Genomic DNA, 23,586 nt, shown 5'->3' with positions numbered 1-23,586 from the left:
CTAGCGAGTTTTTCGTCTTGCAAGGCATTCGTCTTGCGGGGCACCACTGTATTTAAAAGCATTGCTATCTGTCTCCAACTGTGGCAGAGATGGCTACAGAAAGAGGTATCCTTGGTTAAAACTGTCTGTTGAGTTGCAAATGCAGGCTGCTGGCACTGTAGGCCCAAATTAGTTTTGCAAGCCCTGGCTGAGAGAAGCATTTCTGAAGTGAGATACCAGAAGCAACCTAAGCAGTAGAGAGCAAGACAAGCAGCCCCTGGAATAACTTGCCTTTGTTTGCACCTTTCATGTCTTCATCTGGGTTTCCATGGGGAGGAAGCTTCATGCAAGGAAAGAGAAAGAGAGTTAACATAAGAGCCTGCTGGATCAGGTCATTGGCCCATCTAGCCCAGCATCCTGTTGTCACAGTGGCCAATGAGATGCCAAAAAGAAACCAGCAACTAGGATTTGAGTAGAAGAGCTCTCTCCTCCTGTGGTTTTCAGCCATTGCTATTCAGAAGTATTACTGCCTCCAACCATGAATGGCAAAGCATAGCCATCATGGCTAGTAGCCATCAATAGCCCTCTCCTCCATGAATTTGCGCAATCCTCTTTTAAAGCCGTCCAAATTGGTGACCATCCCTGCCTCCTGGGGGAGCGAGTTACACAGTTTAACTAAGAAGGACTTTATTTTATCTGTCCTGAATCTTCCAATATTCAGCTTCTTTGGATGTCCCTGTGTTCTCTAAACTAAAAAGTCCCGAATGCTTCAACCTTTCTTGATAGGCAAGTCATTCCATCCCTTGATTATTTTGGTTGTCATTCCGTGAATTGTAGAATTTTCCAATTCTACAAAATCCTTTTCAAGAATGGGAAATAAGAGCCTCTGTTTGCAAATGATCAACACTGATTTATTCTTTACCCATGAAGGAAAACAGAAAACAAAAGCAATCAGAATCAGGCACATTTTCACAGAACTTCAGCACAAGGACCCCCAGCTAATCAGTGACATACATACAAAAAAAATCCCTTGAAGAAGTCCTCTCTACTAATAATCCCATTGCAGCTCAGGACAACATTTTTTTTTGTTAAAATAGGTTAAAATCAGAAAAAAGATGTATTCTTCATTCCCTTCATAAGCCTGATGGAATGCAAAAGTTTTCAGCAAGCGTTGGAAAGGCGTTGAAACAGAAGGCATCTGCCCAAACCATTTTGTTGGCCAAATATTTAGGCTTGGTGGGCTGGAGGTTTTCCACCTAAGTCAGTTAAAGGTTATGTGCTAACCGGACCCCTGACCCTGACCCTCAGCCCCAAATGAAGCAGACAAATGACATCAGAACAGCAGAGGCACTGAGCCAAGAACGTTGATCACAACTCACTTCTTGGGAGCTCCTGGAGGATTCTTCGAAATCTGAAGTCTGGAATTGCAAGATCATTGTAAAAGGTTAGGAAGTGGGAAGAATTAAATTACACACATGTGTGCACATTTCCAGAGAAAGTACAGCATGAACAAGTGTGACGCGTCCCATTTGGCTGCCATACCACCAGCACCACTGCCACGCCACTCACTTCTGCCAGCACTGCCACTGCACTACCCACTGCACTGTCTAGTGGCATAGACACTGATTTCTGTCAAATTCTCATGACAATGCTCGCACTCCATGAGATCTCACTGGAAATTGCCAATGCCAATGCTAGCACTGCTTCTCTTCCAGCGATGAAGGCAGAGGAGGCAGTTGAGCAGGTGGGGTATCTATGGAACACCACCTTGCTGCCTGAGGCACCTGTTTCACCCTGCTTCATGCGTGGGCCAGACCTAAGCATGAGGTTGCAGCCTTGGTGAGGGGTTAGTAAACAGGGAAGGAAGAAAGGGGCACCGAGGCAGAATCTGAGTACCCCTGTATGTCTCTCAATGGTTGCAGGCTGTGCCATTGGAACTCTCTGTGCAGTCCTCAAGGGCCACATAGGGCACACTGGCCTCCACAGTCACTTACAGACTCACTGCTAAGACCATGTTCATGGAAGACAATCTTACTTGGCTATGAGTGATCGCCAAGGAAGAAAGAAGAAGATTGCAGCAGTCAATTCCCCAACAATCCAGGTTACTGAGACATGAAGATCAGGAGAGGATGCAGCCAGCGCATCAGAGGAATGTGATAAATTGCACTCCAGGGCCTAATTCAATGAATAGTTACTCTGAAGTATGGTACATTTTCAAGCATTCTTAGGGTTTGGAGTAGTGGTTCACGTGTCAGGCTGGAAGCAGAAAGACATGGGTGCAAGAGCAGCACATCCACTGGCACTTCCAAGCAACTGGCACCTAGAGGCATTCTGCCTCTGACAGTGGAAAAAGAGCACAGCTATCATGGCCAGCAACCATTGTTCTCCATTAATTTGTGTAGATCCCTTTTAATGACATCCACATGAACAGCCTGCTGGATCAGACCAAAGGCTCATGTGGTCCAGCATCTTGTTCTCACAGTAGCCAGCCAGATGCCTATTATGTGAAGCCCACAAGTGGGGTTGAACTAGATAACCCTTGGGGTCCCTTCCAATTCTACAATTCCATGATTCTAGGACCTGAGCACAACAACAACACTCTACCCACTTGAGACACCCAACAGTTGGAGGAAGAACATAATAAACGCCTGGGTGCTGAATCAGAGTCCAGCATATTGTTCAAACAGCGGCCAACCAGGTACCTATTGTGGCAAAGCCGCAAGAAGGACCCAAGTGTTACAGTAACTCTTCTTGCCTGCAATTCCCAGCAACTGGTACTCGGAGGCAGACTGCCCATGGGCAAGGAAGTTCTGCTCTCTCGAGATACAGTACCTCCTTAAGAAAAGCCTGTTGGATCAGGCCAGTGGGAGTACCTATTCCAGCATCCTGTCTTCACAGTAGCCAACCAGATGCCCGTTATGGGAAAACTTCAAGCAGGATTTGAGCACAAGAACACTTTCTCCTCCACCTGCGGTTTCTAGCAACTGGTATATTCAGAAGCATTTCTGCCTCCTCTTAACATGGTGGAAGGGAACAGGCCAACCAGAGGCAACACCTGGAAGAGTTAGCCTACCAGTGCCGAAGGGTCGAGGTGCAACCTCTTCAACTTGGCTTCAGTGCTGAGCAGCTGCCCCTCTTTCTGGAAGAGCTGCAGCTGCAGCTCATCGCATCTCTCGCCCAGCTCCCGAATCTGCTTCCGGTAGAGATCCTTGTCCATCAGGCTCTTGGAGAACTGCTTGTGGAATCCCTCTTGGTTCAGGAGGGCCTAGCAAGGTGTGGGTGGGTGGGGAGAAGATTATGATTATAATTTTTTTATTATTGTTATGAGTTAGGAATGTGACTGCTCTGAACTCTCTCCACCTAAACCCAGGTTGTATATATATATATATATATATAAAAACAATATATCATAAAAACACCACAGTCTCCACTGTGCCTCACTGGCCAAAAGGAAAAACAGACCCTGGTAAATGCACCTGGAACCCCTGGAATCTCATACCACTCAGAAATTGGGGTGGCATGAAACATTATTATTACGCCCTTCCTCAAAAAGGAGACCAGTTGAGTGAAAAACACAGTAAAATATTCTTTCATTAATTTTTATTAACATTATTTTAATTGATTACCTGTCCTTATGCCTAAGGTCCCAAGGTGGGTTACAACAATCCAAAATACATCAAAAACAATGTTAAAAGACTTACAATTACTATTGTTCATTTACTATTGTTCATTTGGGGGCAGAATACCAGTTGCTAGAAGCCACAGGAGGGGAGAAGGCTTCGTGCTCAGGTCCTACTTCTACGGTTCCCTTTGGGGCATCTGGCTGGCACTGTGAGGACAGGAGGGTGAGATAGGTGGGCCCCTTTGGCCTGATCTAGCAGGCTCAGCTTACGTTCTTATGGAACCTCCAGACCCAGAGGCAGTGTATATTGATTCCTAGCTCCTTACGGGTATTTGGCCATTTTTTGAGTGGGGAGATGCAAGGGGACATTGCCCTGGCAGCCCCTACCTGATCTCTTTCAGAAGCCACCTCCTCCATCTGCTTCAGGATGACCTCAATGCGGTCCTGGTATATCTGGGCATCGTTTTGCAGGGATGCACATTTCAGCTCCAGCATCTCCTTCTCTCCCACAAGCTGCCAACACAAGCACAGAAGGCATTGGAAGGCCAGCAATAGAGATTTCTCCTGTGCCACAGAGGTTGGATGGCAACCTGTCTTGGAGTCTTCTGTTGGAATCCCTGCATTGCAAAGGGTAGGACTAGATGACCCTTTGAAGTCCCTCTCAACTCTACAACTTTATGAATTTGCACACACCAGAATAATATGTGGATTGCGGCATTAAATATCATTTGCCATTTGCACTTCCCCATATTCTGGAGCATTATTGGGGGGGGGGAATGTACCAGAATGTGTTTTGAAATGCATGTTTCAGGATAAAATCTGTCCATATATGTATTTAAATGCTGTTATTTATATGATGGAAATTGGTAAGAAAATATATTAATTATATTTAATCCTCTTTCACCCCACATGTGTGGGTTAACATCAAAGGAAAATGGATGCAAGCCCATATTCCAAAGCATGGGGCAAGCATAGACTTTCTGACAGGAGAAAGCCCCCTAGCAGAATTTAATTCTCAGGCAGATTAGTGAAGCATAGGAATGGGCTATTAAACCTCATTTATACAGTTCAGCTGCATGAAGCAGCTGACCCCCTTTTATCCCTCCTACAATGAAATAAATGCTTTACTTACTTATCTGAGGACACAGCCATGCATTATCCTTTGCAACAACAATAAGAAATGCATGTAAAAATATTTTTGGGTAGAAATGCAGCAAGATAGCTTCTGACACATGTCTGAAGATGCTACATTAAAGATGGAGTTCATGCTGATAACAGATTTGGTTGGCATGCTTATCTATGGTATGAGAAGAAAAAAATTCACAAAGGTTTCGAAAACCACATCTTTCGAAGATCACTGATAGAGGTGTGGGAGAGATATACAAATTTGTTGGAACCTAGACTCCCCCATTGGATTTCATCATTAGAAGTGATGAGTGTGAAAAAAAATCAATATGAGGGGGAGGTGGACAACATATGGAGAATTGGTAATAAGAGAGGGGGGGAATGGAAAATGAAAACTTATGAAGAAGTGAAAGAATCTGTTTATGATTGGTTACATTACTATCAGATCAACGAAATGTTTAAAAAAGATTGCAAAATATGTGGCTATGAAGGAAAAGAATCAAAATTTCAAGTGGAGGTATTGAATAATGAGTATAAAAATCTGTCTAAAATGTATAAAATGTTGCTGGAGTGGCATACAAAAGATGAAGAGGTAAAAGCAGTAATGATACATTGGGCAAGAGATTTTGGTTATAATATACAGTATGATGACTGGATGAAATTATGGAATGAAAGGTTAAAATTTACGGCATGTACTGCGTTGAAAGAAAATGTAATGAAAATGGTTTACAGATGGTATATAACGCCAGTTAAACTGGCTAAAATGTACAAAACATGCAACAAGTGTTGGAAATGTAAAGAAAAAGAAGGTACTTTCTATCATATGTGGTGGGTGTGTAAAAGGGTGAAAGGCTTCTAGGAAATGATATACAATGAATTGAAAAAGATGTTGAAATATACGTTTGTTAAAAAACCAGAGGCCTTCCTATTAGGAATGGTAGGAAATGAAATTAATAAGAGAGACTGTAAACTGTTTCAATATGCAGTGACTGCCGCAAGGATACTTCTGGCCCAAAGATGGAAGCAGGAAGAAATTCCAACAGTGGAAGAATGGAGAAGGAAATTGACTGAATATGCAGAATTGGATAAATTGACTGGGAAGATTCGATATCAGAAAGACCAAAAGTTTATCGAAGACTGGGGGAGATTTACAGAATATCTGAAAAACATAGGTGATGTACAGACAACGCTTGTTGGTTTTGAAGAGACTCTGTGAGATAGCAAGAAATAGTGCAAAAAAGGGAGTAAGAGGAAAAGGAGTTCTAAAAGGCAATATTATGTTTTGAAATGCGTTAACAAAATAGAAATTTTACGAAAGATTGACAGAGAAACTGAGAGAAGTCAAAAATTGAAGAATGAGTGTGAAAATATTTGTTGACTCTATAAAATTGTTTGGAAAATGGATAAAAAATATTTTTTTAAAAAAATAAAGATGGAGTTCATGCAAATGTGGAACAGGTATTATGTGGCACCTGTAGTATCAAATCATGTGCTTCCTCATTCCTTTCCCCACACACATACCCCACACCCCCAGAAAGGGGCCCCCAGCCAGCCACCTACTTTATCCCACTTGTCCTCTGTCCGCCGCAGCATCTGGCGCAGGTCATAGATGGTGTTGACCAGCTTCTGGTGCTCCACCAGCATCTGTGTCCTCTCTGCCTGCAGGGCCTGAATGGAGATGTCCTCCTCCTCAGAACCACCTGTCTTGGTGACCTTGGAGCAGAAAGAGAAAAATACGTGTGAGGCCCATCTTTCTCAATAACAGAGTATTTGCCTGGCATGTAGAAGATGTAGAAGATGTGTGTGGCAGCTTTCTATAGTTCTAATTCAGCCCTTTATTCTGATTTGTGAGGACTAGAATCTTATTTTTTTAAGGGAAGGGACTGTAGCTCAGTGGAAGAGCATCTGCCTTGCATGCCGAATGTCGCAGGCTCATCCCTAAGTGACATCCCTAAGCAGAGCTTGGAATATTCCTTACCTGAAACCCTGAAAAACTGCTGCCAGTCAATTTCCACAAATGTTCTGATGTAATGTAAGGCAGCACCCCATATTCCTGTTCTAGTCACCCCTTTATGATGAACCATGAGGACTGGAATCGTATCTCCCTGGCTGGAACCCTGGGGAACCCCTGCTGCCAGTCAGTGTCAACAATACTGAGCTAGATGGTCCAAAGGCACCATCAGAATAAGGCAGTTTCCTCCAAGTTGACTGCACCCTTTCCTGACCCTGTCTTGGTAACCTAGGGGTGTGGGAAAACTGACTGCTGCAACTAGTTCTGGGTGGGGCTGCCCTTGAAGACTAGAGAAAGTTTTACCTCCCTTGTTAGAGGAGTAAATGCCTCTGAATAACAGTTCCTGGGGATCCCATGTGGGGAGAGCAGTGCTGCTGTGCTCAGGTCCTGCTTGTAGGCTTCCATTGAGGTATTTTGGTGGCCACCTTCAAGACAGGATGCTGGGCTATGATGGCCTGGTCCAGCTGCTAGGTTCTTCTTAAGGTGGCCCGTTTTGATAGCTGACCCTTCATGCTCAGGGACACTTTACCTCTGAATACTGGATGATGGGGAACAACAACCAGAAAGTTGTCTTTTCACTCAGGTCCTTCTTAGGGGCTTCCTATTGGGGCATCTGGATGGCCCCTGTGAGGACTGGATGTTGGACTGGATGGGCGTCATTGGCCTGATCTGGCAAGGCTCTGCTTATGTTATTATAGAACCTCCAGATTGCCAGGTTCTCAGGGACATTTGGCCACTGTGAGAGCAAGACGATGGGCTATGATGAGCCCTCTTTGGTCTGATCTAGCTGCCGCTGGGCTCTCCCTCCCTTTTCAAATGTCATTTTCATTCATTCATTCATTCATTCATTCATTTACCTACCTACCTGGCACTGTGCCTACCTGCAGGGTGCTCTCCAGCTCCTTGTTCTTAGCCAGGAGCAGTTCCTTCTCCCGCTGTATCTCCCACACCACCTCGTGGCTGGGACGCTGTTCAATGGCGTGCTTGAGCTTGAGGGTGTGCTTCCTCTCCAGGCGGCAGTCATCCTCTGCCTTCATCAGGCTGTGCCTCAGACAGTCAATCTTAGCAGAGGGAAGCAAAGCCCATGGAAGCAAAGACGAAAAGGAATAATAGAATTGTGGGGCTGGAATGGACCACCAAGAGTCATCTAGTCCAGCCTCCTGCCATACAGAAATCCTGGCTAAAGAATCTCAGACAGATGGTGGAATTGAGATGTTTTGGGAGTGGAATGAAACCTTGGATACAGAGATGTAAAGACATCCTTAGCTGGCAGTGATAGTGCTGAGAGAGAAAGGACACTTGTGTACAACTTGAAGTAAATTCTGAGGGAAAAGCTATCAAACCTCTGGTTTTTTTATTGGGAAAAGAATGGAAGGGTCGTTTTAAAATCATTATGGAAAACCCCAGCAAATATAACAGGAAATGAGAACGGAAGGTACGGTACTGGGTACGAATTAATGAATACATAGCAAGGGAAGAACTACAAAATGCTATTTTAATATATGAACACAGCAGAGAGACTCTTGTGTGAACAAAGATGGAAAGACTTATTGCTTAATATGGAGGAATTGTTATTGAGGTTATTGGAGACAAAATTGATATGTTTGAGTAGAGAAAAACCATTGACACATATTAACAACAAAAATTTGAGAGCATCTTTTGGACTTTTTGTGTAAAAAGGAAAATGAATTAATTTGAGACATTTCAGTCAGAAGATTGGGAAAATATTGCCCAACAGAAAGTAGATCAGTTGGATGTCATTCTAGAGTGAATTTTTGAATAAATTCTTTTATATAACTGACAGAAAATTGGAAGTCCTTTTTAGTTTTCTTCTTCTTTTCTTTTCTTTTCTTTCTTTCTTTCTTTCTTTCTTTCTTTCTTTCTTTCTTTCTTTCTTGTTTCTATTTTTTTGTTTTCCTTTGGTATCCTCTGCTTTGAGCCATTTTGGGGGTCCAAAGAGTGCACACACATGTAGGTAATGGATGGTGAGAGGTAGGGAAGGGAAGACCTCCCAGAATAAGAGACTGGGAGCAGAGAGGAAAGCTCCCAGGTGAGTGCTGGGAGGTTTAGCCACTTTCTGTGTGAGGCAAGGGTTAAGAACTACTTTTGAAAGAGGACCCTGTGCTTCATTTTCTCTTTCTCCTTTTCTGTTTTTATTTCATTTATTTTATCTTTTTTATTATGAAAAATCTTTAATAAAATCTTACTTTGGAAAAAGCATGAATCCTGAACAGATGGCCCTCCGATCTCTGTTTTAAAACTTCCCATCAAAGTAGAGTCGGCCACCTTTTGAGGTCACAGAATCATAGAACTGTCGAATTAGGAGGGACTCCTAAGGGTCACGTAGCCTGGAAGAATCCCTGCAGATGCCCATTGATGCATTTCTTCTCTATCCCCCCGAGCCACGTTTCAAGAACCAATCCTTTTCTCCCTGCTCTGCTTTAACTACTCCACCCTACTCCCACTCCTCAGCTGCCACAGATTGTAAGATGGTTACCAACCTCCAGTTGCAGGTCCCGGTTCTTCATGAGTGCCACATTCTTCTCCTCACTCTGCCGAGCATAGCGCATGGCCAGCTCGTAGTTCTCATCCTTGCAGCCCTTGAGCTCCCGGCTCAGGCTGTCACGTTCCTCCTTCATCTTGTGGGCCCGCTCCTGGTGCTTGCGCAGGACGCTGTCCCGCACCCTCATCTCCCTGATGACATCCTCCTTGGCCCGGAGCAGGACACCCGTCTCCTGGAGCTTCCGCCGCTCCTCGCGCACAACGTTCTGGAGCTTGGAGATCTCATTCATCAGCAGCTCTGTCAGGCTGGACTCCCCAGCCGTGTCTGTGGGGAGGAGATAGAGTTGTAGAGTTGGAAAAGGCAGTCAAGGGTCATCTAGCCCAACCCTCTGCAAATCATGAATAGCATTCAATCAACCCCATACTCTCAGCATGTCATTTTGGGGTTGCCAGGATCAGCATCTCTCACCTATTAGGGGTCATAGAGAGGCGAGGGAAGGGTGTTTAAACCCACCAGCAAAATTTACTATACTCACCTATAATCATTGAGAAAACCCGGGTGGGCTCGTTGCCTGTGATTTTCTTGTAGAGCTGAGGATAGTAGAGCTCCAGGCTTTCAAGAAAGGCCACAAAGCCCTTCTGACCTGTCCGCTGAAGAATGTCAAGGAGTACCCCTGAAAAAAACACGGAAGAAAAGGGTATTTAGCCTAAGGTATCAGAAACTAGGTTGGAGGATGTGTGGGAGATACACAGTCAAATCTAACAATGCCTATTCTAGCTAGTTCACATGTGAATGAGTTAAGACCATGGGGCTATATTGGTGATAGGCAGACTCAGACCATAGAAATGTAATCGGTACATTTTCCCTCCTCTCCTGGGAGAGAAGAAGCAAAAAGTATTTGCTGCTCCTTCTCCCCCCGCCCCTTCAACCAGCCATAAAGGGGAATATACATGCGCTTGCTCCAGCATCTGGCATATGCCTGATGCTGTTTCTGCTGTAAACACAAGTATTTTACCTGCATGTACTTTTAATGCTGTTGCTACTAACAGCAAATGCTTAACTGCGAGTAAACTTAACTGCGAGTAAGCTTACTTTTCAGTCTGTAACCTGTTTCTTTGATAAACGAGGTAACAAAGGGGGAGATCAGCCTAATGACTAATTCCTATGCTTTCAATTAAACTGCCTAAAATGAGATTTAAATTCAGCTCTGCCCTGCACTTTTAAACGTAAGCGATAAACTAATCCCTTTGTCTGTTAATCCAATCATGCAGGGGATAGAATATAGTTAAGTATATTCCCTCACCTACCTAATAAAATAAATCAGGATTGCTATATATCAGAACCCTTTTTTTCCCCCTGACACTGGCCTGGTTTACTCATTTATTTAATTCATAAAATTTATACAGCACTTGATTGTAAAAAAAAATCAGACCTCAAAACAGTTTTCAAAAAGAGAAAACAAGAAAATCAATGAAAATGTAAAACACACAAAAATATACTAAAATGGATTAAAAATTACACCCACTATCTAAACATCTAGAACAATATGTCTAAAAAATGTTTTTAGCAAAAACTGAAATGCATACAAAAAAAGGTGCCTGCCTGGTATCAATAAGCAGGGAGTTCCAAAGTGCAGATGCTGCCACAGTAAATGACTGAGTTCTTACAAATGTGGAACAGGTATTTTGTGGTGCCTGTGGCAATGCCAATTCTGCCGATCTGAGTGATCAAGTGGGCACGTGTGGGGTACGGTGATATTGAAGGTAAACTAGTCCCAAGTGGAATAAGCCTGGTCAGATCATGGGATGAGGGGCAGATCTGCACCATACCATTAAAGCACATGGCTTTCCCCAAAGAATCCAGGAAACATTAGTTAAATGGTACTGAAGATAGTAGCTCTGTTTAAGGGGGAAACTACTGTGACTTTTTTGTGGGAAGCTATGTGCAAGGCTAGTGGTGAGTGAGCTATTGAAAAATTACCTGCTTTCCTTTTCCTGATCACAAGGCTGGGGTCGTTAAGGATCTGTTCCTCATCATCGTGGTTGATGACTTTGCACTGGCGGAGGTAAGGGGTTATCCTGGACGGGTCAACCACTGAAATCAGCTTTACACGGTAGTTCTCCAGGTTATTCCAGCAGCTTTCATTGTCATCATCCGGCTCAGACATGGCAGAGGGTAAAATAAGGAGTGCCTTCCGCTCTTCAAAAAGTGCTGGAGATGTGCTCTGGAAGGTCAGCGAAATAAGGTTTCCATCCTGTACTTGTCACAAACGGTGCCATTTCTGTTCTGCTGCAATTCAGCTTCTGCTAAAGCTACATGTAGTTTTTCACTATCTATTATGGCCAAAACTAACATATTGTTATACGCCACCCCAATTTCTGAGCAGTGTTGAGACTCCAAGGGTTCCAGGCACTCACCTAGGGTTCAGTTTCGTTGGAATGAAGGTCAGCAGAGACCAGAGATGCCAAGTTCCATTTAGGGGTCCGCTAGTCACAGTTTTGGATCAAGCACGGAGCAAGCAGTGTCTCTAGCTTCCAATCTGCTTCCAGCTTAGTTCATACACACCTCTCTGGCTCTTGTTCTCCTGCCTAGCAGCTATAGTAATATTTAGTATGTTTGTGGGTTTTATGCCAGTGTCACTTGAGTAGGTTCTCTATTCATTTATTTTATATGTATAATGTCTCACATCAAATATAAAAAAGGACTATGCGACTTGAAAAAAGACAATGCACATTTTTTGTGAACCATGAAAATCTTTAATCAAAATTATTATTATTATTTTAAAAAAGCAAAACACACACACCAGTCCTAAAAGAGAGAGAGGGCTTCCTTCTGCAGAGTGGGACACCCTCAGCCTGGCCCCTTTCTGCTTCGGCTTCCTTACCTACAGATCAGGAACAACCACAAGATGCGTCACCCACACCCTGGTTTAGATTTGCGTGTTTGGAGAAAACAGCAGACAGAGAAAAAGCAAGCAGGAAACTTCCCCAAATTGCTTCTGACCTCAAAGGTGGCCTTATGACACAAATGACATTCTTCTCCCTCCCCTGACTCAGTATTTCTAAATCTGGCAATTTTAGCTTTTTCCACTTTCAGGTGTTTTCCTGACTTCCATTCTTCACATTTCCAGTTTGTTATATTTTAAGTTTCTGTGAGAATTCACCAGCGTTTTACTGCTGGAAGATTCAGGGGAGAAGAAAGGAAGGACTTCTTCACCCAGAGCATAAACTCTGGAACTCACTTGAAGGGCTTTATAATAGAATTGAACAAATTCATGGAGGATGAGAAGGCTATCAAAGAACTACAAAATTGTAGAGTTGGAAGGACCTGAGGGTCATCCAAACCCTTGCTGATGGCTACTAGCCAAAATGACTAAGCTCTGCCTCCACTGTCAGAGGCAGTAATGCCTCTGAATACCAGTTGCTGGAAGCTACAGGAGGGGAGAGTTGCTCTTGTGCCCAGGTCCTGCTTGCTGGTTTCATTTTGGAGCATCTGGTTGGCCACTGTAAAGGCAGGATGTTAGGCTACATAGGCCATTGGCCTGATCCAGCAGGCTCCTCCTATGTTCTTAGTTCAACTTTCTCTTAATATGCACATGCTTTGCAGGCAATTTGGCCTACCACACAAACATATTTGCAAAGCAATTTCCCCAAATATGACACATTTCTGTGTATCATTCCGTTTTCATGCACGCTTATATGCATTTTTATGCACACTTTATCTTGAGCTCTACCTTTTTGTATCTATTACTTGTCTGGTGAACTGCATTTCACACTTCAGAGAAGTGCTTTTTTTTAGTATTGTTTCAGAATCAAATCCCCCATCCTCAAACCGCTACTCAGAATTCCCCACTACCCACCCGTTCCCATTATTAACTGAGCATTTCTAGGGGAAAAGCATAAGGGGAAAAGCAAACAGAGATCACTTTTAGAGTTTGGTATCCCTGCTATGGTGATGAATGTAGAGGAGGATTCTTCTATTTTTAATTGTCATATTTAATGCCTATTGATGCAACATAAGAAGCTGTCTTATACTGAATCATACTCTCTGGGTTTTTCAGGCAGAGGAGTCTTTCTCAGCCTGACCTGGATTGAGCCTAGGACTTTCTGCATGCAAAGCAGGTGTTCTGCCAGTGAGCTGTGGCTGCTTCTTTTAACACACAGTAAAGTATTAGTCCTCATGGTTCTGAACAAAAGGCTAAATTAAATAGGAACATAGGAAGCTGCCTTACACAGACTGAATTGGTTCATATATTTTAGTCCATCTGCACGGATTGGCATGAGTCTCTTGTTCTACATGCAAAGCAGGTGCTTTCTCACCTGAGCTGCAGTCTTTCCCCTAAAACCAACTTAAGATTCTAGTCCTCAGTTTTGAATAAAACAGGAATATAGGAAGCTACCACATTCAGAATTAGGCTCAGCCAGCTCTGTGCTTTCGACACTGGCTGGCAGCAGCTCTCCATGGTTTCAATTAAGGAGTGTTTCCCAGCGCTACATTAAGATCCCATTGGAACTTTCTGCATGCAAAGCCAGTGCTTCACCACCGAGCTACAGCCTCCCTCACTTTCAAATGTAATAAACAAGCCCTGCCAGCAACCCGAAGCCAAATTCAAAATACTACTAAAAAAACAACACAATGCATACCCTCCAACATTTTTCTGGTGAAAATAGGCACGTATTATTATTATTATTATTCATACCCCACCCATCTGACTGGATTGCCCCAGCCACTCTGGGTGGCTTCCAACATATATAAAAACATAATGAAACATTAAACATTTAAAAACTTCCCAATACAGGGTTGCCTTCAGATGCAGAAGGCTCCAAGTTCAATCCCCAACAGCATCTCCAAGTAGGGCTGGGAATGTGTCCTTCCTGAAACCCTGGAAAGCCACTGCCAATCAGTGTAGACAACAAAGGTCTGACTCAGAACAAGGCAGCTTCCTATGTTCCTATATTCCCACACACCTGTCCTAAAAGAAATCTCAGGAAGCCTTTGGCTACTAGCCATGTCCTCTCCTTTCCCCAAGCCACCTCCACTCCAAAAAGATGTGTGAGAGAGGTTGTGGTTCCCCTCTTCCCTTTTCCCATTTCCCATGCTCAAAGCAATGGACTTCCACTCACCTCCTGAACTGAGGCTCCCCAAAGACCCCCCCTGGGAGTGGCCCAGCAGCCCCTCTGCCACGCTGAGTCTCTGTCTTGGGTAAAGGAAGGAAGGCCAGCTGGCAAGCAAGGCAGGGCACAAAAGGGGAACTGGCCAAGGCAGCGAGAAACAGAACACCCACCCCCTGGAGAAGAGGAAGTTGCAGGCCAGGACAGTGTGGGAATCAGAATTGCATTTCCGTGCTATCTGGAGACAAAGCCGTGGCCTGGTGAGTTTCCAGTGTTTGTCTTGCATGTCTGTCAAAAGCTGTTGCAATGCACGGGTTGGACTAGATGTCCCTCTGTACAATTCAAAGTGTCCAGATTTGAGTGCAAACCATCTCAGCACACACATCATACATTTAACACACATGGCTAACCCCACCCCCCCTCAAGGATCCCCGGGATGAATAGTTTAAGGATGCTGGGAACTGTAGCTCTGGGGCAGGGGGTAAAGTATAGTTCCCAAGATTCTTGGATGAAGCTGCAAGATTTCAATATAGTGCTACATGCCACCCCAATCTTTAAGTGGTGTGAGATTTCAGGAGTTCCAGGAGCTTTCCCAGGGTTCCTACAGAAGTCAGGAACAGCCCTCCCCCGCGCGCACACACTAATAGTAATATGTTGTGGATAGGATCTATGTTATCTTATGGTTGCTTTAAATATGCACACCATTTTTTCAGGGCAGAGGTAATTATAACATATCTATATATTAATTTCTTGTGTTGTATTATACATTAATATTATATATTTTAATATATAATTATAATAGTATATACGGTAATATCATGAAATTGTAGGGTTGGAAGGCTTATCTAGACCAAATTCCTGCAATGCAGGAATCCCTGACAGGTGGCCATCCAAACTCAGTTTAAAAACCTCTTAGGAAGGAGAGTCCACCACCTTCCGAGGGAGTCAATTCCACTGTCAAATAGCTCTGACAAAATGTTTTTCCTGATAGTCAGAATCTCTTTTTGCTACTTGAAGCCCTTGGTTCAGGTCCTATCCTCCAGAGCAAGAGAAAACAAGCGTGCTCCATCTTCCATGGGACAGCCCTTGAGATATTTGAAAATGGTTATCGTATCTCCTCTCAGTCTCTCCTATCCAGACTAAACATACCAAACTCCCTCAACCATTCTTCATAAGGCTTTGTTTCCAGATCCTTTATCATCTTGGTCACCCTGCTCTGCACGTTTCAGCTTGCAATAACCCTCTTAAAATGGGGTGCCCAGAACTAGATAAATACCATATACAGTGGTACCTCAGGTTACATACGCTTCAGGTTACATACGCTTCAGGTTACAGACTCCGCTAACCCAGAAATAGTGCTTCAGGTTAAGAACTTTGCTTCAGGATGTGAACAGAAATCGGGCTCTGGCGGCACGGCAGCAGCAGGAGGCCCCATTAGCTAAAGTGGTGCTTCAGGTTAAGAAGTTTCAGGTTAAGTACGGACCTCCAGAACGAATTAAGTACTTAACCTGAGGTACCACTGTATTATAATATGTAAACTTTTACATTATTAAAGTATGTATTATATGATGTTCAGGCCCAGGAGTAGAGCTCTTGACTGGGCTTCCTCCTCTACTTCCCTCTGCACATGTTCTCAGTTCAGCCTCACTGGCTTCTTGCTAGCCAGTGGAATTTGGATCATAAATCATTTTCAGATTTGGGGCCTGGCCAACAAGATGAGCTTGCGGTAGGTTTCAGAAACAACTAGTGGGCAGAGCAGCTGCTTTGCATGCCTAAGGTCCCAGGCTCCACCACCAACGGGATCTAGGTAGGATTAGTGAAGACTACTTCTCTGAAACTGACAGTCATTGCAAAAAAACCCCAACCTTATGCTAAATGGACTCTGCAAGGCAGTTTCCTACGTAATCACTTCAAACAGCTCTTTATTCAGAACCACGAGGATTAGCATCTTAACTAAGGGATTGCCCCTTAACTCACAGGAAAGCTCTGTGGGGAGAGCAGCTCCTTTGCATGCAGAAGGCCCCAGGTTCAACCCCCAGGGGCAGCTCCAGTTCTGGTAGGTAGAGAATCACACACACACACCCCAAAAGCCCCAACCCTAGACAGCCACTGAGAATCCTGGTAGAGGTTTTTTCTTTAGAAAAAAAGAGTAAGAACTTTTTGCACAAAGCGTACAAACCTTCCTCGCTCCCCCCTTCTGCGGTCCAAATATCACAGAATCATAGATTTGTAGAGTTGTAAAGGTCCCCAAGGGTCATCTAGTCCAACCCCCTTCAATGCATAGACCACAGCTAAATAATCACTGGAAGATTTATTTTTTATTTATTTTTAGTTCATAGAATTTATTGCTTGATTGTAAACAAAAACAAAAACACAAAAAAACCTCAAAGCAGTTTACAGGAAAACAACAAAATGAATTAAACACGTACAACAGTACAAATATACAAAACCAATTAACTGCAATGCAAGATCCTCTGGTCTGGTGTTTTTAAAGGGCATAACAATAGAGAACTATTCAAACCCCCACCACAGCCATCAAGAAATCTTATGACGTTGGGCTTTATGGCTAATACATCTGTGGCTACCCAAAACAAAGGGGGCTTCTCTCCCACAGTGAATGAAAACTCCATTCATCAGTTGGAAAAGAGAAATATACAGGATAGTTCATTCTCTCACACACAGAGGACCACAGACACAAAATTATTACAAATAAGTATAAGTCACTGTGTAAACCAAGAGAGTTCCAAAGTGGCATGCTGAAGTATTGCTAGTGGCAGGGCTGAGGTAGACCACCCTCTCTGTCTCTGAGGTGTTGCAGATGCCTAAACAAAAAGCAGAGACAAAGATTCACACTTGGAATTACGCTAGAAGAAAGGGTGATGGGAAGGGTCAAAGCACTTGTTACTGATGGAGAAACACTGGGAAGGGACGTAGCTCAGTGGCCAGAGCAGTGGTACCCAAAGTGGGCAGTAACACCCCCTGGAGAGCAGGGAGCTGCTAAGAGGCAAGGGGAAGGTAGAGGGCACCAGAGCTGATGATTTAAGCCTCCTGCTAAGTGACTTTAAATCAGGCAATGGGAAACTTCATCCAGCTTTAAGAATTTACTGAACAGCGAATTTGTTCCTAAATGTGGTATCTAAGACTCCTTAGTGACTCTCAGACTTGAAAAGCTGGTATCACTGGATCAAGTTCATCAGTTTTGCTGAAGGTCTGATTTGATTCTGAATAAATGTACAATTAATTGTGACTGTTTTGAATCATGTAATTGTAGAATCAGAAGGGACCAAGGTCATTAGTCCAACCCCTGCAATGCAGGAATTGCAGCTAAACACCCCTGACAAATGGCAATCCCAACCTTATCTTCCTTAGTGGGTTGTGCAAACCATTATTCCAAATAATGCTTTTTACAAGGTAGGGGCTCTGGAGATGAGTTGATGGAAAGCAGAAGGCAGGAACCACTGGGTTAGAGCACCTGCTTTGCATGCAGAAGGTCCCTGGCTAAACCCCACCAGTAGTGTTTCCAGACAGGAAATGGGGGGGGACCCCTAGGCATGAAACCCTGAACTGACAGAGCTGCCTGTCAGTACAGACCACACTGAGCTAGATAAACGCCAAATATGTTCCAGTGTGCTAGCTTCACTCTTTTGTAAGTACATGCTTTCTGGGTGGAAGTGAAAAAACTCAGCCAAAAAGAGAAGGTACCTTGATCCAAGGAGCTACTGAGCTGATTCCTCGCACCGCTGCCTTTGCTTTTTCTCTAGCCGGGAGCTTCTCCGAATCCCATAGGAACTGAGCTGGTCCAACTCTGCACTGCCCATGCCTGCCTCCTGCAAGAGAGAAAGAGAGAGAGGTGCATGAGATAATAATATAATTCTATTAAAATTCTTAATGTGGTGGATGGGCTTGATGAAGTGACACTAATTTCCAAATTCCTGATTTAAAATCACTTAGCAGGAGTCTTAAATCACCACCTCCAGCACCCCACCACCACCTTCTTTCCTTTTAGCATCTCCCACCGCAAAGTAATCTCATTAACTCCCAGGAGATAGTGCTACTCACTTTGGAAACCACTGATATAAAGCCTAGAATCCTAAAACTGTATGGTTGAAAGGGACCCCATGGGTCATCTAGTCCAACCCCCCGCCTCAAGGATAAATTGTTTAAAATAAATAGGCTTACCTCCTGCTCCTCCGCTGCCTCCCAAGGCTCACCCGCTGCTGCTCCACAGGATCCTGCCCCAGTCTCACCACCTTCTTCTTCCTCTTCCTCGGACAGTGACAGTGACAGTGACGCACACGAGTCTTCCTCCTGGCTGCTTTTGCCCCACTCGCTGCCTGATAGGGTTGTCGTCACCCTGGACGGAGCCAATGCTGCAAGGGCAGCTGGGAAGGTGAAGGCGGCCAGGAAGCGGCTTCTCAGGAGCTGGTAGGCAGGGTTGTCCTGGAGGCTCTGCTGCACCATTGCCCGAAGCTGGGTGTTGCGATCTGGCTGGCCAGGCCCCTCCACCTCCTCTCCGGAGGCCACAAGAGAAACCACGCTGTGCTCCAGGGCCCCTTTGTTCAGCAGCAGCAGGGAGAGGGCTTTCAAGCTACACAGGAAAGCAGGCATGTAAGGCAGGCTAGGCTGCAGCATTGCTGACCCTCCTTTGGCCCACTCCTTCGTCACCGCCGCTTCTTTGAGAGAGATGAAGCTGTAGTCAGGGGTGATCTTGTCCTGTTGCAGCGGAGCAGGGTGGGGTTGAACTACTGGGTCCTGGACAATTCCCAGAGTGGCAGGGTGGGAGCTGTCTCCGGAGACCTGGTTCTGGAGGGGTGCCGGCTTCATGTGAACAGGACAGGGCTGGGCATTCCCCAATGAAATGTCAGGCAAAGGGGGTGCCGTGGAGCACGAGGTGGCAGGCAGGAGAGGAGGCGACAGGCCACTCTGCTGAAAGCCCCTGTAGTTCTGTGGGCTGTCACAAGTGGCCACCGGGTGTGGCTTCTGTGGCACAAAGGCCACTGGAGCCATGCCTGCAGCATTTGGTCCCATGAGAGCAGAAGATGCCTTGGCCACTTGGCCCAGGTTTTTGGGTGGTTCTTTTGTGGGTGGCGGTTGGTTTCCCTGGTTGGGAATGCTGACAATGGTCATGGGGACAAGGCCCTGCGTGGTCAAGACCCAGGTGATGGGAAGGACCTGCTGCCCGGGGACTGCACTGGCCCCAGGCTGGGAGACCACTCCTGGTGATGCCAGTGCTATGGGCACTGTGTTGGCTGGGCTCTGCTGCGAAACAACATGAGGCAGGCACAAAGCCCCCTGGATACCAGCAGGATTCAGAGAGGTGGGCAAATGGGTAGCTTGCCCTGCCGGTGCTGGGTGCGCCAAAGGCGGGGCAGTGCTTGTGCCTGTTGCAGCCTCCCTGCTGTCTTGATTGCCATTCCCAGGGGGATCCTCTCCCCTCCCTGTTTCCGGAGGTTTCACTTGACTTCCCAGCGATGGGACTGAGTGCACTGGAGGGAGTGCTGGCAATGGTGACCCCCTGGTGTATGGCAGCTGGCTTGCCACCTGGGCACCAGCTGGAACCACTGGCTGCTGAATGATTACCGAGGGGTGCAGGAGAAGCTGCGGGACCTTCCGCTGCCTCTTCTCCCGCAGCAGTTCAGAGACGGTCTTGGGCTTGGACATTGGGCAACGCGGGGAAAGGGCCCTCTTCGAGGAAGCAGGAACCAGCCCCTCTTTGGCCTTCAGGGGGATGAGCTTCTTGCTTGGGTTTTGGACGGCCACCTGGACATTCCTGGGCTGGGCTGGGCAAAGACAGAAGAATGTAAATCCAGCATCCTGTTCTCGCAGTGGCCAAATGCCCTAAAAACCTTGGGATCAAGGTAGCCTGCCTCTGGGCCTGGAGGCTCCATAAGAAGCTATGGAGAGCCTGGCTGCTGGATTAGTCCAAAGGGGGCACATATAGTCCAGCATCCTCTCCTCACAGGGGCAAGTGTCATGGACCAGAAATTGGCTTCACCCACTGAGCAGCAGCCTGAAGAGGCAGGAGGCAAAGTGACTTCACCTGCTGCTGATCAGCCTTCTTGTTCCTGATGTGAACCAGCAGGCTCCAGCTTTCTTAAGCAGGATTTCCAGCCTCAGTCAGTTACTGGAAACAACATTTGTTGTTCCCGGACAGACCTTGCTGCTTCTTGCTTTTCGTGACCTTGGACTCTCGGCTTTCTTGACCCCTGGACTATGTGAACTGAGATACTCCTGACCTTAGGACTAGACTGAACCTTGCATACAGACTCTGCCTCTAGGCAAATATCCCCCTGAGACTTGGCTGGTTGGTTGGCCTCTTCCGCTACTAAGCTCTGCCATGGCTGGGCCACACGGGACTATGGCAGCAACCAGGTGCCTCAACAGAAAGTCCACAAGCAGGACCAGAGCGCAACAGCTTTTGTTTGCCAGTCTAGGACCTGGGAGGCCCAAGTTAAAATCTCCCACATGGGCATGAAGTTCACTGGGTGTGACCTTGGGTCACAGTCACTGCCTCTCAGCCTAGCCTAACTCACAGGGTTATTGTGAGGGGGGTTAAATGGGATGAAAACTCTGCACACACCACCTTGAGCTTTTTGGAGGAAAGGTGGAATATAAATGAAATTCACAAAAGAGCAGCAAGGATGCTTCCGACGGCCGTGTTTTCCATGTGGAAAAAATGGCAGCCACTTTCTTCTCCCCTGATCAGGAAACAGGTTAATGGACCACTCCAGGCCAAGGGGTTTTCAAAAGAGGAGATGGGCAGCTCTTCCTAACCCGAAACACCATTGTGTAGACTGGCTGGACAGTTGAGACTAGTTTGGAACAACAAAAAAGGACAAATACCTTTTGGATCTTGCACAGAGGGGGCCTGCAAAAGAAGGGAACAATTAGTTGCTTTGGGTGGCAGGCGGCTTTGGCCCATGTCTACCTCCTTTCCAAGAATTTCTCCTGCCCAGTTACCAGTGAAATGGGTCTAGGGGCATTCCAGATGCTGGCCACTGAGGATGGAAGTTGGGTGTCCATCATCCTCAGCAAACAGAATGACCAGTGGTCAGGGATGATGGGAGCTGTAGTGGTACTGATTTAAATAGGAAGGAGGCAGCTGTCTTATACCAAGTCAGATCCATTGCTCCATCCAGTTCAGTATTGTCTACACTGACTGGCAGGCAAGACTCTCTAGGGTTTCAGGCCAGGGTCTCTCCCAGCCCTACCTGGAACTGCCATTGGGGAGCTTCTGCATGTGAAGCAGGTGAACCACCCACAGGTCTATGTATCTAAGCCATGACAGAACTTCAAGCAATCAACCCAAAGTCTAGTTGATCTGGAAAACTCATGATATTAGCCGCCATGAAGAGTGCGGCAGTCCCTGCTCAACAACCCCCAAGCTGATTCCAGCAATCAGTGTTGTTCAAACGTCCTACAAATCATAAAACTGTAGAGTTGGGACCACAAAGATTCATCCAGCACAACTCCCTGCAATGCAAGAATCACAGCTCAATAAGCCCTGACCGATGGTCACCCAACCTCTGCTTTAAAACCTCCAGTGAAGCATACAGACACAGCAGAGCTTGGAAAAGGAGATGTGGCAGAGATCACATAAAGCTGCCCTTGGGTTTGGTTTGGAAGCTCCAGTTGATAAAAGAATGCTGTGGCCAGATGGTTGGTGAGAAGTTCTGGTCGAGAACAGGGGACCCCCTTGTTAAAACGGCTGCACCAGCTGCCCATTTCCTATTGAACCAGGTCCTTGTATTAATTTATAAAGCTCTGATCAGTTTAGGTCCTTTATACCTCACGGATTGCCTTAACCCTTATCACAGTTTGATCTCTGAGATCATCTACAGGAGCATCGTCAGTCATTCCCTGAGTTGCTGAGGCTTACTTGACAGCAGCAACAACTAAGTGAAACTTGAGTGCCATTGGCCCAGTCCTGTGCAACTCTCTGCAACTAGAGATTCAGAAGGCACCTTCTGTGCCAGCTTTTAAATGCCTGCTGAAAACTTCACTATTCCTCCAGGCTTATGCAGGCAATTAGGAAGACATTCTTCCACACTGGTTAGGTGAGGTCTGTTTTTAACTTTTCAAAGCGTTTTTTTCTTGTGTGGTTTAATGTCTGTTTGTTTGCTGTAAACCACTTTGATAGCTTTTTTTAAATGGCACAAATATTTTTATGATTAAATAGAAATCATACCTGCTCTGTCTTCTCTGCCTCCCCAATGGCAGACTTCAGCAGCTCCCTCTGCTGCGTCTTCCTCCTGTGGATGACTTTCATGCAGCCATGGATGTCAATCTGGAGCAGCTGCAAGAGTCCCACAGGCAGAGTTAGACTAAGCAGAGAAAAGGCAGGCTCAAAAGAAAGCAAATAATTCAATGTAGCTCACGCTTGGTGATGGCAAGAATATAAAAGCCCTGCAGCCAAGGGGACCCATCTAGTCCAGCAACCTGTTCTCACAGTGGCGAACCAGATTCCTCAATGGGAAGAAGCCCACAAGCAGGAACTGAGCAGAACAGCAGCAATTCCCACTCGTCATTCCCAGCAGCTGGCATTCAGAGACATGACCTGCCTTGCACACTGGAGTCAGTATATATAAAACCTAAGAAGAGTCTGGCTGTGAGATTAGGCCAAGAGTGAGCTATCTGGTCCAGAACCTTCTAAAAACTTAGGAATCCAAATAGACTGCCTCTGGACAGTCAGCACATGGCTGCTGGATCAGCACCATTTAGTCCAGCATTCTATCCTCACAGGGGCCACCCAAAATATATTTAAAAATAAAAAAAAATCTCCAGTAGCACCTTAGAGACCAACTAAGTTTGTTCTGGGTATAAGCTTTCGTGTGCATGCACACTTCTTCAGATACACTGAAACAGAAGTCACCAGACCCTTATATATAGTGGGAGGGTGGGGTGGGGGTTTTCTCAGAAGGGAAGTAGGATATGGGTGATTGACTCAATGGGTATGGTAAACCTGTGACTGTTAACGATTGCAGTGAATCCTACAAAAAAAAGCAAGGGATAGTATGCAGATGATTAGCATATGTAATGAGACAGGAATCCAATACCCATTGAGTCAGTGCACCTCCTACTACCATTCTGAGAAAAACCCTACCCTGCCCTCCCACTATATATGTTTGGTGACTTCTGTTTCACTGTATCTGAAGAAGTGTGCATGCACATGAACACTTATACCCAGAACAAACTTAGTTGGTCTCTAGGGTGCTACTGGACAATTTATTTATTT

At 45.5% G+C, this 23,586-nt stretch overlaps 2 protein-coding genes across 7 annotated transcripts in view; both read right to left on the bottom strand.

Moving 5' to 3' along the window:
* Positions 1-109: 109 nt before the first annotated feature.
* Positions 110-14,512, bottom strand: CARD9 (caspase recruitment domain family member 9). Of its 3 annotated transcripts, XM_081178803.1 has the most exons (10): positions 14,364-14,512; positions 11,221-11,464; positions 9,776-9,913; positions 9,239-9,564; positions 7,619-7,798; positions 6,287-6,439; positions 3,989-4,114; positions 3,053-3,244; positions 1,359-1,397; positions 112-319 (listed from the first exon to the last, which is right to left on the bottom strand). In XM_081178803.1, exons 2-10 carry the CDS (start codon positions 11,405-11,407, stop codon positions 227-229), a joined length of 1,434 nt encoding a protein of 477 aa, XP_081034929.1. In that variant the 5' UTR covers positions 11,408-11,464; positions 14,364-14,512; the 3' UTR covers positions 112-226. The 3 variants fall into 3 exon arrangements, with proteins under 3 accessions (XP_081034928.1, XP_081034927.1, XP_081034929.1); XM_081178802.1 differs by lacking the exon at positions 3,989-4,114 and having other exon boundaries at positions 110-319; positions 14,364-14,476; XM_081178801.1 differs by lacking the exon at positions 14,364-14,512 and having other exon boundaries at positions 111-319; positions 11,221-11,939.
* A 2,474-nt stretch (positions 14,513-16,986) lies between these two features.
* Positions 16,987-23,586, bottom strand: part of SNAPC4 (small nuclear RNA activating complex polypeptide 4) — a 32,618-nt gene continuing 26,018 nt past the window's right edge. For all 4 annotated transcript variants that reach the window (XM_081178675.1, XM_081178676.1, XM_081178674.1 and 1 more), the window contains 5 exons: positions 22,540-22,647; positions 21,195-21,219; positions 18,531-20,131; positions 18,054-18,178; positions 16,987-17,173 (listed from right to left, as the gene is read on the bottom strand). In XM_081178675.1, the coding sequence (XP_081034801.1) occupies positions 18,068-18,178; positions 18,531-20,131; positions 21,195-21,219; positions 22,540-22,647 (1,845 nt within the window). In that variant the 3' untranslated portion in view covers positions 16,987-17,173; positions 18,054-18,067. The remainder of the gene's footprint in view (positions 17,174-18,053; positions 18,179-18,530; positions 20,132-21,194; positions 21,220-22,539; positions 22,648-23,586) is intronic.

This window comes from Podarcis bocagei (assembly GCF_964188305.1).
Source record: "Podarcis bocagei genome assembly, chromosome: Z".
Classification (NCBI taxonomy): Eukaryota; Metazoa; Chordata; class Lepidosauria; order Squamata; family Lacertidae; genus Podarcis; species Podarcis bocagei.
Note: the sequence above shows the minus strand (reverse complement) of the source record. Positions and strands in the feature narration are given on the sequence as shown.